Below are 18,144 nucleotides of genomic sequence, written 5' to 3'. Positions count from 1 at the left end.
TTCGCATCCCAGCGAATAATTTGGAATAATATTTCATACAACTGCTGATCTTCAAATCATTTGTAAGTTTTAGTTATTAAATTGATGGTTCGTAATATTCGTACCTGTCGGCGCCTGCCTTCTTTGCAATTTGGAATATACTGCATAACCCAGGAAATTGTTTTGTTATGGTATGTTCTCCCATGAACCTCAATAATTCTGACGGAATTTCAGGGGGCTTATTTCGATTTTAATCTTGTATTGTTCTGTCAGGTATCATATCTCCTGTTTCATTTTCATGTATTTCCTCTTCTCTCTCAATAATATGATCTTCAAGTTTGTTTCCTGTGAACAGTTGTTATAGATGTATTCCTTCCACCTTCGAGCCTTCCCTTCTTTGTATAGTACTGGCTTGCCATCTGAGATCTTGATATTGATGAACCTGCTTCTCTTTTCTCTAAAGGTCTGTTTATTTTTCCAGTTGGTGGCATCTATGTTGCTCCTAGTCATGTAAGCTTCTATAGCTTTGCATTTTTCCTATAGCCATTCTTGATTTGCTGTTGTGCCCTTTCTGTCAATCTCAGTTTTGTGATGTCTGTATTCTCTTTTGCTGGCATCATTTGCTGTCCTTTTCCGTTCTCTCCTTTCATTAATTACATTCAGTACTTCTTGCGTCATCCAAGAATTTCTACTGGGCTTTGTCTATTTACCTATTTGATCCTCTGCTGCCTTAACTATATCACCCCTCAAAGTAGGCAATTTATCTTCTAATGTATATCTTTCCCCTGTTTCAATCAATCGTTACCTAATACTCCCTTTTAAAATGTCGGCAATCTCTTGTTCCATTAATTTATCCGGGTTCCATCTAATTATTTTCCTACATTTCTGGAATTTACTACGTTTTAATGGCTCTCAGCACTATGGGACTTAACTACTGAGGTCATCAGTCCCCTAGAACTTAGAACTACTTAAACCTAACTAACTTAAGGACATCACACACATCCATGCCCGAGGCAGGATTCGAACCTGCGACCGTAGCGGTCACGCGGTTCCAAACTGAAGCGCTTAGAACCGCACGGCCACACCAGCCGGCTCTACGGTTTAATCTGAAGCTCATAAACAATAAATTATCACCATCTGCCACTAGAAATGTTTTTTCAATTTAAAATTTTGTTTCGAAAACTCTGTTTGATCATTATACAATCTATTCGAAACCTTCTGTGTCTCCAGGTCTCTTCCACTTAGAGCCTACTTTCATGATTCTTAAATCAGCTATTTAAAGTGATTAGATTGTACTCAGTGCAAAATTATTTGTACCAGGCGATGTCCTCTTTCATTCTTTTCCCCCAGTCCATGTTTATCTATTATTTTTTTCTCTTCCTTTGCCTATTGTCGAATTAAGTCCGCTATTACAATTAAAGTATTGCTTCCCTTAACTTTCTGAATAATATGTTTTATCTCATAATACATTCTTTCAATCTCTTCGTGATCTACTAAGTTAGTAAACACATAAGCTTCTATTATTTTAGTAGGTTTAACTTTGTGTCTGCTTTTCCTACGTTAATGCGTTTACTATGCTATTCATATTAACTCATCTGAATTCCTATATTCGTATCCATTACTAGACTTTCTCCTACATTTCCCCTGTTTCATTTTATGTTGATCAACCAGTACTCACATGACCAGAAGTTCTGTTTCTCCTACCACCATACTTCATTAACTCCCACTATGTCTAACTTGAGCCTACCGATTTTGCTTTTCATATTTTCTGAATGATCTCCACGAATAAGAGATTTAACATTCCATGCTCCGACACGCAGAACCCCAGTTTTGCTTTTCCTGATAACATTATTTTGGTTACTCTCTCGTCAAGGATGTGAACGAGAGGTTATTTTAATCTCGTAATATTTTACCCATATTTCATATATAAAGCTGGTAGTTTCCCCTTGCTTTCAGCCATGCGTATTAGCAAGAAAGAACATGTTGGATAATGTTGCAATGTGATATGAGATTAATCATCCAGACTGTTGCCTCTGCAACTACTTGGAACGCTGCTGCTCCTCCTCAGTAACTACATGTTAGTCTGGCCTCTCCACTGGTAAGACTTCGTTGCGGCCGTACCTAGGGTATGGCCTATTTATCCGAGGCTGTCTGGAACTCGAATGCGTCTTGAACTGTTCTCTGTCTGGAACTCTACCTTGCTTGATGTATGAGGACCTCTATATCCGACATTCGGAGGTGTTTGCTTAATAACGGTTCATGAGTGCATTGCTTTTTACCTCCAATTTGTAATCAGTGAGCGTGAAATCAGTAATTTCCCAACGCGTGTGACCTTTTAATGGACTTAGCGACTTGCACTGTACATCTCCACCTAAGTTACAAGGCTTACAGCTGATATTCATACTTAGACGAGGTTTCTTTCTTTCTGGCAGCCATTCATGATTACGATAATTACAGTGATGCTGATGATGAAGATGGTGGTATTGGTGAATTTCTTCAAGCTCTTATTTACAATGTGATTTACTGCCGGATGTCTATTGAAATCTATAATAAATCTTTAGTAATGCACAAACTAATTCGGCTTGCTGTGCATCTGCTGGAAGGTCATTTTCGTATAGTTGAAACAGTAGTGGAGCACGAATTGAACCTCGTGGAATTCTTTTAATTTCTCCAAATAGAGATATATCTGCCCTGTCTACATTTTTATAATTATGTAGCGGAACGTTCTGCATTCTTTTTGTCATACGCGACATTAGTTGTAGTTAGTTATGTTCTATAGATCATTTGAATGATACTTTTGTCGAAAGGATGTGGAACTAGTCAGTTTACAGGATACTTTTATCATTTATGAACACATTACTATTTTTAGTCCTACTCATGTAACTATCCTTTTTTCTGGCTACCAGTTTTTATGTGGAACTTTGTCAGTGAAATAGGAGGAGTTGTCCAGGAAAAATCATTTTAAATTAGTTTTAAAAATTGTTTCAATAGCTGTCAGATTTTTATGTTATTGGGCAAATGATCAAAAATATTTGTTTCTGCATATCACACTCCTTTCTGAACCACTGACAGCTTCAACAAAAGATAGTAAATGTCATTTTTCCCTCTAACGTTGTAGGTATGGACATCTTCTGAAATTGTGATGGATCTTGCATACATTCGAAAGAGCGTGGCAATCCATGTTGCGAACGCGTGTATTGCATCTCAAGGAGGTCACTTTGAACATCCGTTGTAATGTGGATGCTATGCAAGTCTGCACTGTGCTCTGGGACAATTTGTTGTTCTCACACATACACCGTCCGTTTCCAGACACATGTTCATAAGACCTATTTTCCTCCATTTCCAGCAATGAATTCGTCTCTGCAGTTTGATGGTTTTACTAATGGTCACCATGTGTAGGGAATAGGAGTGGGCAAAAAATTGAGCCCTGTGGGATTCCCTTTGTGACTTTTTTTCTCCCGCCCCTAGTCACTAAAATTATCTACCTTTCCGATATTGTCTTAATTAGTCAGCATAACATTTTGCATTCTGTTTGTAAAGGATTATTCAAACCAGCTGTTCCATAAACCATTAGCTCCATAAAACTTGAGTTTTTCTATGAGAGTACTTTATCTACACAATGAAACGCCTTGAAAGGCGAAGACAGCTCACTGTATGAATAGCGGCTGTGAGAGGAGAACTGTTGTTTGTGGACGGGATGGCGCAGGTACTGGGCGCCGCTGACGCTGTTGCTGGGGGTGGCGCTTCCGTTGTGGCTGCCGCTGCTGGTGTGGGGGCACGTGCCGCTGCCCGCCGCTGTCATCACGGTGATGCTACGGCTCGCCATCCTCTGGAACGTCGCCGGCCTCATCAACAGCGGCGAGCAGATCTGGTCACTCTCCGTCAAGAATAAGTGAGTCCTGACTATCTCTTACCACACGCTCTTGAAATGTTGTTAACACTTTGGAGACCGGCAGCTTAGATGAATATCGGGCCTAGGGAACCGGCCATTTATGCCATTATTTTAAGCGTTACTGGCACATATGTAACTGATGAATCCTAAAGAGTAATACATACCAGTACTGAAAAAAATACCCAACTTCAAGATTTGTTTGTCACAGCTACTTTAGGTCTTTGATAGAACACAAATTCTAAGATAATTGTGCCAGGAAGAATAATTTTTTTTTTAGTCTTCTGACTGGTTTGATGCGTTAAAAAAAAAGTGCGAGGTGAGTTATCGAGAAATTTCTTCCGTTTGACCTTCCAAAATTTCTTGCTGGCTCAAAAAACATGATGTGGTTGTGGCAGTCACGGCAAACTGCGAAACCTAATGAGTACACGCACGACGTCATATTAATACGATGTATTGGTTCAGCCACTCGCGACAGCAGCTGTTAGGTTCGCTAACTTTTCTTTAAAAATAATTCTAGACTCTGTCGACAGAAGCAGCACCAGTCATAGCGAGACGCCCGTACAGTGTTCTCATGCTCAGTGAGTTCAGTTTTCGAGCGACAGATGGCTCGCGCATCGAAGAAATCGCGGCCCCACCTATACTCGGGCGCGACTTTTTGGCAAAAAATTGTGGCCCAAACTACACTCGGGTTGGTCTACAAAATGTTAATCATCCTACAGACATCAAACAAGTCTTTTGGATACGAGTCAAAGAGACAGGTTCTTAAAGACAATATGGGCTAAGCAAAAAATTGCGTTTCGTGTGTGACCTATCGCACCTCAACATTTATGTCTTTATAGCAGTGATTCACCTCTTCCCCATTATAGCACTCCTCCTCCTCCCCCCCCCCCACCCCGCGCTACGAGAAGCTACCCAACATTTCTGAGAATATCCCCTCAAAAATTATAAAACTCACCGTACATCTTAATTTCCACCATCATCTCTAAAGTAGCCCCTCGCGCTTGTATACAAAGCTTCTAGCGTTTTTCCCACTGTTATTTGCAGTCAGTGCTTAATTTCTAAAATTTTATGTGCCGTAGCTCGCCTCTTCAACCATACACCCCCACATGCCTTGTAATTAATGTTTGTGACGACTGCGATTCTACCCTGTCACTAAGTATCGCCAAATTACCCGAAAAGTACCGTGTTAACTAATGCAGTCAAAATCAAGTCGTATCTAAGCAGACGTTTCTCCAAATTTTACTTCCCAACACAATTTCTGACCGTGCATTTATCCCAATTTAGCATAGAATAACCATATTATATGAGATTTAATGACATTGACAAAAAAAGAAGGAAAAACAATTTGCTTCTAACATCAATAAACAAAAGAATACCAAAGTTGAGTGAAGAACCCACAATTTTACCACGACTCATTCAAAGTAATCACAACCTGTGTGGTTTGACAGTTATCCACCTTTGAATTACCCACTATAGAATGTTAGCACCAATAGCAAGCGAGCTTCACTGTCATTGGTCGACGTTTAAGAAATTAATGGCGGGCGCCCTTGTCCAAGTAGCAAACCATTACAATACTTCTGGTAAATGTTACAGCACACGGGTTTAGACGCATACCCTCCAAAAGTTATAAAAAATCTGTTGTTACAGATGTCCGTATGTGCACAGTTTTAATGTTTCTGGAGCACACAATTTAAGTTTACTTATGCCACACACAGTTTATAAAACTTGCCACCGCGAATTCTGTAGAAAGTCATAATGAGTGCCGCGATCGCGAAAAACCGTCCTGGGCGGGAATGTACTCACACACAATAGACAGTTCGCATAAATTCAGAACGACTGTTACTGATTATAGGCGTCCGGTAGTTCACCGAAACGCGAATAAATACGTAAATTCACAGTACTTGAGTGTACGAAAACTTTGTCAAAATACAAGTGCAGTTCAATTCACAGACACAGAGCTACAACACCGTCCATTCTCGGTGGCATTGTCATAGTTACTTCGTCTCATGGCACAGTCTCAGTATTTACTTCGCCCAATTTCTACACTCACTATTATCATATCACTTCCTGGTATAAAACAGTGAAACGTCCCCTTTGGAACAATTATACATAAGACTGTGCTTAACCTGACACACAATATTTTTAGCGCAACGCAATATGACTTTCAAAAATCCCTACAAAAGAATGGCCCTGACTATAACATTAACCTATACCTTTCACAAATCACTTACCTCACAAAAATCTTCGTTACTCGAACTACTGCAATACAGCGAGCGCCACTACTGCCAGCTAAATAAAAGATTCAAACTACGGAAGGCACTAACTACTGATAGGCATAGTTAGCAAATGAAAGATTTTGATAGAGAACAAACAATGTATTTACCTTAATAGTCATCAAAAGTCATAATATATATAGGAGTTCATAACATCCATTCTTACAAATATCAAAACTCCGCCATTTCTCTCCCCACATCCACCACTGCTGGCGGCTCACCTCCAACTGCGCAACGCTACGCGCTGTTAACATCCAGCTGCCCAACACTACAATGGCGAGTATTACAACAATGCCAACCAGCCACAGACTGCACACAGCACAGCCAGTGATTTTCATACAGAGCGCTACGTAATGTTGCCAATAAGAAAACATAAACAGCCTACTTACATAGCCCCTATGCTCCCCACAAAAAAATTTTACAAATTGTTTTGGGCAGTGGCCAATAATGATTTGATAAAGTTTTTCATAATTACAATAACAAAGAAATCAAAGGCACACACTTATTGATACAATGTTGGTCAAAAGCTAAAATTTTCTCACAGTCCATAAAGACAGTCCTGATCATTCATCATAATAGTAATTACAGTTTTTTTTCACAAAGTCTCATTAGTAAAAGAAATTGCACACAGAAGTAGAGGATTTCCATGCAGTCTTGTAGAAGTAGTGTTGTCCTTCCAACGGAAAGACAGTGCTGACTCTTGACATGCAGACAGGTAATGGGCCACAACAGAGCAAGCCCACAGCAGAGTCAGTCGAAGTTTGGAAGAATATTGGTAGGTAGGTCACCACAGAGCAGACCCACTGTAGTCCTAGTAGAGATTATGGTATTGGTGGGCCACCAGAGGTGCAGACCCACTGCAGTCCTGGTAGAAATAATGGTATTGGTGGGCCACCAGAGATTCAGACCCACTGTAGTCCTTGTGGAGACGGCCAGCAACCATCTGTTGCGACTGTGCAGGTGCACAATCACCATCGAAGAGTCTTGCAGAGAATATAGCAAGTCCATAACCACCACATGTGCACTCACAAAGTTTTTGAAATTGTCCTTAGAACCAGCAATACTGTTATCCAGTCCCTTGCTGAATTATTAACACACGTGCAAACACTAACAGTCCCTACTTCTCACATATTGTCCATATACTATGACCAACAGAAATGTGTGCAGTGAAATGTAACTTACAAGTTAATAATATGATGAACTGGTGTCAATTACAATTTTATAACATGAGAATACAATAACAAAGGTACAAAATACATCATTAAAGAACATAATAGTACAGATAACATTTGTAGTACAGGCTTTACAAAAGAATCGAAATAACATATACATCAGTGTTACAGAAATTATGACATAAGTTCATACATAAAAGATCAGAATAACTTTCGAAACATCAACTTCACACATGTGCATTAAAACAGAACAGAATAAATAATGTCTAAGCATATTTACAAGGTAAATAACATATTATTAACGCCAATTATATTTGAGGATAACAGTATTCCTCATCATAGTGAATGTAGCTTAGTATTAGAAGAAGAAAAAATTCTATGAAACTACACAGAGACAGGAAGAAAACAAATACACAAGGGTACACAAACACATAGTGGGATAACACAAAAGGAAAGGACAGGGTTTGTTTTCAGTGTAACATTTGGTACTGCAGTCCAACCCAAAACTTCATTCCATAGATCCTTCGTCTCATTTCACCATTTGTTTCCACCAAAAAAATCCTATTCAAGCATGCTTTCTGTATTTATATGTTCACATATTTCTTACCTCATTATTTATTTTCCATTATCTTACTTCATCATTTATTTCCAAGAAAATCCTACCTAAACTTGTTGTCTCTAAACCCTACATTTTTTGTTCATATCCTCTTTCAAAATATTTTTTTTTTGCCAAACCATATTCTTATAGCTTCTCAATGCATTTCTTCCAATTCATCACAACTCGTTCTCTTACATCTACATCTATACTCCGCGAGCCACCTTACGGTGTGTGGCGGAGGGTACTTATTGTACCACTATCTGATCCCCCCTTCCCTGTTCCATTCACGAATTGTGCGTGGGAAGAACGACTGCTTGTAAGTCTCCGTATTTGCTCTAATTTCTCGGATCTTTTCGTTGTGATCATTACGCGAGATATATGTGGGCGGTAGTAATATGTTGCCCATCTCTTCCCGGAATGTGCTCTCTCGTAATTTCGATAATAAACCTCTCCGTATTGCGTAACGCCTTTCTTGAAGTGTCTGCCACTGGAGCTTGTTCAGCATCTCCGTAACGCTCTCGCGCTGACTAAATGTCCCCATGACAAATCGCGCTGCTTTTCGCTGGATCATGTCTATCTCTTCTATTAATCCAACCTGGTAAGGGTCCCATACTGATGAGCAATACTCAAGAATCGGACGAACAAGCGTTTTGTAAGCTACTTCTTTCGTCGATGAGTCACATTTTCTTAGAATTCTTCCTATGAATCTCAACCTGGCGCCTGCTTTTCCCACTATTTGTTTTATGTGATCATTCCACTTCAGATCGCTCCGGATAGTAACTCCTAAGTATTTTACGGTCGTTACCGCTTCCAATGATTTACCACCTATGGCATAATCGTACTGGAATGGATTTCTGCCCCTATGTATGCGCATTATATTACATTTATCTACATTTAGGGAAAGCTGCCAGCTGTCGCACCATTCATTAATCCTCTGCAGGTCTTCCTGGAGTACGTACGAGTCTTCTGATGTTGCTACTTTCTTGTAGACAACCGTGTCATCTGCAAATAGCCTCACGGAGCTACCGATGTTGTCAACTAAGTCATTTATGTATATTGTAAACAATAAAGGTCCTATCACGCTTCCTTGCGGTACTCCCGAAATTACCTCTACATCTGCAGATTTTGAACCGTTAAGAATGACATGTTGTGTTCTTTCTTCTAGGAAATCCTGAATCCAATCACAAACCTGGTCCGATATTCCGTAAGCACGTATTTTTTTCACTAAACGTAAGTGCGGAACCGTATCAAATGCCTTCCTGAAGTCCAGGAATACGGCATCAATCTGCTCGCCAGTGTCTACGGCACTGTGAATTTCTTGGGCAAATAGGGCGAGCTGGGTTTCACATGATCTCTGTTTGCGGAATCCATGTTGGTTATGATGAAGGAGATTTGTATTATCTAAGAACGTCATAATACGAGAACACAAAACATGTTCCATTATTCTACAACAGATTGACGTAAGTGAAATAGGCCTATAATTATTCGCATCTGATTTATGACCCTTCTTGAAAATGGGAACGACCTGTGCTTTCTTCCAGTCGCTAGGTACTTTACGTTCTTCCAGAGATCTACGATAAATTGCTGATAGAAAGGGGGCAAGTTCTTTAGCATAATCACTGTAGAATCTTAAGGGTATCTCGTCTGGTCCGGATGCTTTTCCGCTACTAAGTGATAGCAGTTGTTTTTCAATTCCGATATCGTTTATTTCAATATTTTTCATTTTGGCGTCCGTGCGACGGCTGAAGTCAGGGACCGTGTTACGATTTTCCGCAGTGAAACAGTTTCGGAACACTGAATTCAGTATTTCTGCCTTTCTTCGGTCGTCCTTTGTTTCGGTGCCATCGTGGTCAACGAGTGACTGAATAGGGGATTTAGATCCGCTTACCGATTTTACATATGACCAAAACTTTTTAGGGTTCTTGTTTAGATTGTTTGCCAATGTTTTATGTTCGAATTCGTTGAATGCTTCTCTCATTGCTCTCTTTACGCTCTTTTTCGCTTCGTTCAGCTTTTCCTTATCAGCTATGATTCGACTACTCTTAAACCTATGGTGAAGCTTTCTTTGTTTCCGTAGTACCTTTCGTACATGATTGTTATACCACGGTGGATCTTTCCCCTCGCTTTGGACCTTAGTCGGTACGAACTTATCTAAGGCGTACTGGACGATGTTTCTGAATTTTTTCCATTTTTGTTCCACATCCTCTTCCTCAGAAATGAACGTTTGATGGTGGTCACTCAGATATTCTGCGATTTGTGCCCTATCACTCTTGTTAAGCAAATAGATTTTCCTTCCTTTCTTGGCATTTCTTATTACACTTGTAGTCATTGATGCAACCACTGACTTATGATCACTGATACCCTCTTCTACATTCACGGAGTCGAAAAGTTCCGGTCTATTTGTTGCTATGAGGTCTAAAACGTTAGCTTCACGAGTTGGTTCTCTAACTATCTGCTCGAAGTAATTCTCGGACAAGGCAGTCAGGATAATGTCACAAGAGTCTCTGTCCCTGGCTCCAGTTCTGATTGTGTGACTATCCCATTCTATACCTGGTAGATTGAAGTCTCCCCCTATTACAATAGTGTGATCACGAAACTTCTTCACGACGTTCTGCAGGTTCTCTCTGAGGCGCTCAACTACTACGGTTGCTGATGCAGGTGGCCTATAGAAGCATCCGACTATCATATCTGACCCACCTTTGATACTTAACTTAACCCAGATTATTTCACATTCGCATTCGCTAATAACTTCACTGGATATTATTGAATTCTTTACTGCTATAAATACTCCTCCACCATTGGCGTTTATCCTATCCTTGCGGTATATATTCCATTCTGTGTCTAGGATTTCGTTACTGTTCACTTCCGGTTTTAACCAACTTTCCGTTCCTAATACTATATGCGCACTATTTCCTTCAATAAGAGATACTAATTCAGGAACCTTGCCCTGGATACTCCTGCAGTTTACCAATATTACGTTAACTTTTCCTGTTTTTGGTCTCTGAGGACGGACGTTCTTTATCAACGATGATAATGTTCTCTCTGGTAAGCCGTCAGGTATTTTATCGTTTCGCCCAAGGGGGGGTCCCTCTAACCTAAAAAACCCCCGTGTGCACGCCACACGTACTCTGCTACCCTAGTAGCTGCTTCCGGTGTGTAGTGCACGCCTGACCTGTCTAGGGGGGCCCTACAGTTCTCCACCCAATAACGGAGGTCGATGAATTTGCAACCATTATAGTCGCAGAGTCGTCTGAGCCTCTGGTTTAGACCCTCCACACGGCTCCAAACCAGAGGACCGCGATCGACTCTGGGCACTATGCTGCAGATATTAAGCTCAGCTTGCACTCCGCGTGCGATGCTGGTTGTCTTCACCAAATCAGCCAGCCGCCGGAAGGAACCAAGGATGGCCTCAGAACCCAAGCGGCAGGCGTCATTCGTTCCGACATGTGCTACTATCTGCAGCCGGTCACACCCAGTGCGTTCAATAGCTGCCGGAAGGGCCTCCTCCACATTACGGACGAGACCCCCCGGCAAGCACACCGAGTGCACACTGGCATTCTTCCCCGACCTACCCGCTATTTTCCTGAGGGGCTCCATAACCCGCCTAACGTTGGAGCTCCCTATAACTAATAGGCCCGCCCTCTGTGACTGTCGGGACCTTGCCGGAGAATCGGCCACTGGCCCAACAGGCGAGGCATCCTGTGGTGGCTCGGAAACGATGTCATCACCACTAGGAAGCACCCCGTACCTGTTGGAAAGGGGTAAGGCAGCCGCCACGCGGCCAGATCCCACCTTCGCCTTTCGGCCAGGCACGCGCGAGCCCACCACTGTCCGCCATTCACCCTGGAGTGATGGCTGACCGGTAAGATGCTCACTGCCGGAAGACGCAGCGACATCAGGGGTTCCATGTGATTCCAAGGCCACCGAAGTAGGCATAGGTCTCACCACAGTTGCCCCAACGCCACTACGAGCCGACGCCTGCGCCTCGAGCTCGATGAGCCTAACAGACAAAGCCTCCACCTGTCCCCGAAGAGTGGCCAATTCTCCTTGCGTCCGCTCACAACAACCACAGTCCCTACACATGACTATGTTTACCCTACTCTATACGGTGACAAATTCCCAAGATAATCTTCTGATGAGCTACTCTAATAATCAAGAAACACTCACTGAAATACGAGACGCGAAAACTACGCTAGGTTTTCCCAGAAAAACTATTTAAAAGCTAAGCGCAGCAAATAAGTACAAAAACACTGTTATTGAAATAAAAGGTTCTACCTAGTAAGCACTCGAACACGCAAGAAATTACAAAAATAAACTAGTAATTACACAGATAACTGAAAATAAGTCGCTGCTGTTTGTAAAATATGTAAGAAGCAAACGGTGTACTCGCCTTAGTAGTAGCAGGAGCTAGCGATGCGCTCTCGCTGACGGTCTAACTGACACTCTTATATAGCCTACCCCATTTTACGCTAACTTAAATCTACTGAGCTCAGATATATATACTAAGGGACGAGGCAATGCAGCAGCACAAAACAATTAACACAAACATCAATGACAAAAAATTCAAATTGGCAAAGCAATTGCAATATTACAACTAATATAACGCAATGAGCAGCAAACAAGACAAATAAATCAGTAGTAAAACTGTCTTAACAGAGTAATGTAAAGTGAAATTTAGTAGCACTATGCCTGGCAAACAGCAGAAGCAAAAGCAATAAATTATATCTAAACATGACAAAGCTCAAGCAGAAAAATATTACAGTAAAGACAACAATGCAGATAAGGGAAATGTCTATTCACATCTTAATATCTATGTCATTAAAGTGGTGCACCACAACTTATTCTACAAAATAAATTACCAAGTACTTGAAAAGAAAATTATGAATGCACTTCCTGTGAAGGTAAATGTCTTTTTGTGCTCCCTCATTTTTTTGAAGAAATTATTGTTTACTCGATCTGTAGACAGAAAATATTTATATTAGTACATCCATAAAATTTTATTTTAACCAATGCTGCAGTGCAGCTAGAAACTAGATATTAAACAAAATGAGTAAATAAATACATAAAGCAAGCCATATGGCATTTCTCTCAATTAGCAAGACAATAGCCGGGAAATGTTTCTCATCGTTTCATTAGGCATTTTAGTAAATATCATAAATTAAGAGCTCCACAGTATAATCATATGTTTTCAAGTTCGACCATGTCGTTTTTTGCGATGCTTTCTACAAAGGAATGTCAATAGCGAGGATAATGGCCTCCTTTTTTTTCATCTGTGCCTCTGAAAGGCACTCACTAATGACTTCTTTCCAGGCGACTGTCGCCCATCTGGGTGCCCTCGACGCATTACGTGCAGGTGGTCACTTAACTTTCTTATGGAAATATTTACGACAGCAGTTTCCGCTACAGTGACAGTCTCATATAAAAATATTTCCCAGGTCAAGAATTTGCGTTACAAATGTGTAGAAACAAAATCCTATTGATATAACAGAGTCCAAAAAATTTTCGTCGGCATTGTAATACATTCAAGCATTTACATACATTTCATAACTCTTAAAGTACGATTCTTGGTTTCCAACAACCTGTTTCACAAACCAGAGTCCCTAACCACTACTCATTATTCCTTACCTTATTCGTCGACACTTCTTCAATATTTCATCATAACAGATACGTAGCATACTCAAATAATTCATATAGCATCAGCTTATTGATCATAAACATACCGCAACAGCATAATACACATAGTCATCGTAATAATAACATCATATCACCTCAGTCAACTCTCAAAATCGTCGTAGCTTCCTCCAATAATTTCATAACCTAAAAAAAATTCTCTGCTCATGTCAAAAGTGTCATCTACCTCAAACGTACTTTAAAAATCGTGATCCCATACCAAATATATCATTCAAAGCTCTCATAATATCACAATGGGTCCGAAAAAATATGAACAGTTCACAAGGTACAGACAAAATACAATTTCGTAAGTGTGAAGTTACCCAGCTGTGTAATTGCGTAAACATGTGTCACTGATGTAGTAAAAAAAGTTTATCTCTCAGTTAAATGATCAGATAGCTGTGTAATTTGTGTGTTAGAGAAATATGGTACCGATGTGTAAAGTTGTATAAGCAAATACCATATTAGCTAGGGCTCCTTGTGCTTGCCACACACATGGTGCACAAAGTAAGTGTGTACCCCCCTGAGGATTAATGTAATTATATCCTCAGGTGTTACAGATTACAGCAATGGAATGAAATGCATCATGGAAAACTCTTTGTAATTCAAAAATCTTGAAAAATAAATGGCTTAAGTACAAAATTAATCTCTCAAATGCGTGTCCTGTAGCGCTAAATGTGCGTCTTGCTGTAAGATAATCTCTGTGGAATTGTCGTAGTTATCGTCCTCCGAAAGCTAAGTTCTGCAGAAGTCAATGTACTTACCTCATGATAAACAAAAGTGAGATGCTTTGCGTATAGATATCGTAGTTATTATGCTTATTGCCGTGATGAAGAAAGTACTATAATGTAACGTATTGTTGTGCTACGAAAAAGGTTGTCTCATTGTAGCTATACCACAAAAGTTACTACTAAAATATGTTTTACTTTCCAGAATAATATAGAAAAACTGTGCAGAAATAAAACAGAAACACTGCAAAAGCAACATTGTAAATTGTCACTCATTAGTAGCGTCGTGATATAATCGTGTAGCTGTCACATAAACTAACCACTGTGTTATCTGGTATCTCACAGAAAGTACTTTAAATCCAGAATGTATTTTCAAGTAAACCAAAATGTTGCATTAAAATCTCATTAGCAGTACTGGTAAATGTTCTAGGTATGTAAGCCTTATAGTCGTTACGTAATCGTGCAACTAACAAGCAAGAATGTACACACACAATAACACTGTGTCGTCTGTTCACTATAACAATGCACTCGTAACTACTGTCTATATATGTATCCTAGGTTCTAGATTGGATAGTTAACTTCAAACACTGTTGCATGTTAACAGTTTCTAAGTCTGACAAAGCCTACTAGCAATGTAAAGTGAAAAATTATGTGGCAAAGACAAAGTTAAAAAGCAGGTTATCTTTCAATAAACGGTTTTACATGTGAAATGTGGTCTAAACCTTTACTCTTCCTAGTACGCAGCGTTTCAACTTCAACGCAATTATCATGTGGTATACGTCGGATTCTGTAAGGTCCATTGTAAACTAGAAAGAATTTGTGACTCAAGTGTTTCTTCTTATGTGACCAATATATAATTTCTTTGCATTTGCTTTACCGTGTAGTTTTCTCCTTTTGTCTGCTGCAGATTTTATATTTTTAATAGCCAAATCAATTATGTCTTTGTGTCGAAGTTTACGTGTATTCGGGAAAGGTACAAGCTCTCTGATTCTGTTCGGTGGTTCTTCATTCTTCAGTACAAGAGTAGGTGGTAAAGCAGTGGAGTCATGAGGCATTTCATTCAGCACGTTTTGAAATAAGTGTAAATACGAAGTGTGGCTAGAAAAAAACCGGACTAGTACTGGTGAAACAATAAAACAAATGCAATAAGGCTGAAAGTCGCGTGGCCTGACACGTGACTCTCGCTCCGCCTACTGCTCGAGTTTCATCTGCCTCCTGCACTCAGTTTGCCCGTGGCGTCTGTTTTAAGTAGTTGACGTTTTGTCTGTGCGTCGGAAAACGTTGAGTGTACAGAAAGAACAGCGTGTTAACATCAAATTTTGTTTCAAACTAGGAAAATCTGCAAGTGAAACGTTTGTAATGTTACAAGTGTACGGCGATGATTGTTTATCGCGAACACAAGTGTTTGAGTGGTTTAAACGATTTAAAGATGGCCGCGAAGACACCAGTGATGACACTCGCACTGGCAGACCATTGTCAGCAAAAACTGATGCAAACATTGAAAAAATCGGTAAACTTGTTCGACAAGATCGCCGTTTAACAATCAGAGCAGTGTCTGAGTTAACAGGAGTTGACAAGGAAAGTGTCGAACAAGTTTACCGATTTTTTCAATGTTTGCATCAGTTTTTGCTGACAATGGTCTGCCAGTGCGAGTGTCATCACTGGTGTCTTCGCGGCCATCTTTAAATCGTTTAAACCACTCAAACACTTGTGTTCGCGATAAACAATCATCGCCGTACACTTGTAACATTACAAACGTTTCACTTGCAGATTTTCCTAGTTTGAAACAAAATTTGATGTTAACACGCTGTTCTTTCTGTACACTCAACATTTTCCGGCACACAGACAAAACGTCAACTACTTAAAACAGACGCCATGGGCAGACTGAGTGCAGGAGGCAGATCAAACTCGAGCAGTAGGCGGAGCGAGAGTCACGTGACAGCCCACGCGACTTTCAGCCTTATTGCATTCGTTTTATTGTTTCACCAGTACTAGTCCGGTTTTTTTTCTAGCCACACCTCGTATCTGTCCCAATGCTGATGCTTTCTGTGACAATAAAGTCTGCAAAGCTTATTGATTTCTTTCATAATCCGTTCGGAGGGGTTACAATGTGGTGAGTACAATGAAATAAAAACAGGTTTGATTTTATGATTCCGAAGCATGCGTGACCAAACAGCACATCTGAATTGCGGTCCGTTATCTGAAATGACTTTACTAACGTGTCCAACTTCACGTAAGAAATTTTTAACAAAGGCGTTGGATACAGACCGTCCAGTGGCTTTACGTAACGGTGTGAAAGAAACAAATTTTGAAGTAAGTTCAACAGCGACTAGAACGTACGAAAATCCATTAGATGTTCTGACAAGCGGTCCCAAGAGATCAACAACAGCAAATTCTTTTAATTTAGAAGGAATGATAGGAAACAGCGGAGCACGATGGGAGATAGTAGATGGTTTCGCCTTTTGACAAAGTTTACAAATAGACAAGACTCTTCGAATTCTCTTTTCCATATTGTTAAAATAACAAGTCGTTCGAAGAATATGATAACATTTTCGTGGGCCAAAATGTGCATAGCTGAAATGAATGTACCAAATGAGCTTATTAACAAAATCGTCAGGAATGCAAAGTACCCATAGCTTGTCATCAACAGTGCAGCGTTTGAACAGTATGTTGTTTCTAACCAGATAATAATGCCGAATCTGTGTGTGTGTCTTTTCATGCCATTTGCTCTTGATGTCTTTCCAAATCGGATCTTTATCTTGTTCATGAGCAATGTCCTTTAAAGATGTAGTGATGAAGTTTTCAAAGGCGACTTTCTGAATGTAAAGAATACTGAAATTTTTCTCGAGGTTACCTTCTGTGTTACTTTTCTCAAGCCCAGCCGGTGCGCGTGACAGTGCGTCCGCAACAATATTCTCCTTGCCGGGAATGTAGACTATTGTGAAGTGGAATTCTTGCAGAAACAATGCCCAACGTTTTAATCTGTCATGATTTAATTTTGAAGACATAAGAAATTGTAATGCACGATGATCACTGTATACTTTTACGTGCTTATCAGAAAGAAAGAAACGGAATTTGTTAAATGCCCAAACGATAGCTAAAGCTTCTAATTCAGTAACGGAATAATTTTTTTCAGATTTTGTTAGCACTCGGCTAGCAAAAGCAATGGTTTTCTGAATGGTAGTGTCATTTTCTATGGCTTCTTGAAATAAATGGGCACCAAGACCGACTTTAGAAGAATCCGTGCTAAAGCAGAAATCTTGTGACAGATCTGGATGAGCTAGTATTGGCGCGTTAAGTAGCGATTCTTTCAAAGAATTGAATTCCAACTGTGCTTGTTCGTCCCAGTTCCAAATAGTATTTTTTCCAGTGAGAGAACAAAGTTTTGGTGTAACTAGAATTTGCATATTCAGAAAACGACGGTAAAAATTTACGAGACCTAGAAAACTGCGGACTTGTCTTTTTGTGGATGGAACTGGAATGGCTCTGATTGCTTCTAACTTTTCAGGATCCGGCTGAATGCCTTCAGAAGAAATAATATGTCCCAAAAACCTCACCTTTGACCTACCGAATTCAGACTTTTCCAAGTTAACTGTAATTCCACATTCTGCAAAAATACGTAACAAACTGTTGAGGATGCGATTGTGTTGTTCCCATGAGGCTTCTGCTATCAGAATATCGTCCACATATAAAGTGATGTGACGTTTTAAGAACTCAGGTAATATGGAATTTAGCCCGCGAATGAATGCTGCCGAAAAAATGTTCAAACCAAAAGGAAGTTTCCGAAACTGATAACAAACGCCGAAACAAAGGAAATCTGTGTATTTTCTAC

At 40.1% G+C, this 18,144-nt stretch overlaps 1 protein-coding gene across 1 annotated transcript in view; it reads left to right on the top strand.

The window, feature by feature from the left end:
• The window catches only part of LOC126236123 (acyl-CoA Delta-9 desaturase), a 160,698-nt gene that overhangs the window by 121,927 nt on the left and 20,627 nt on the right, over positions 1-18,144 (top strand). The window contains exon 5 of the mRNA XM_049945197.1: positions 3,686-3,871. Coding sequence (XP_049801154.1) covers positions 3,686-3,871 — 186 coding nt within the window. The remainder of the gene's footprint in view (positions 1-3,685; positions 3,872-18,144) is intronic.

This window comes from Schistocerca nitens, chromosome 2, assembly GCF_023898315.1.
Source record: "Schistocerca nitens isolate TAMUIC-IGC-003100 chromosome 2, iqSchNite1.1, whole genome shotgun sequence".
Taxonomy (NCBI): domain Eukaryota; kingdom Metazoa; phylum Arthropoda; class Insecta; order Orthoptera; family Acrididae; genus Schistocerca; species Schistocerca nitens.
The sequence above is the reverse complement of the archived record's forward strand: the minus strand, read 5'-3'. Positions and strand labels throughout refer to the sequence as shown.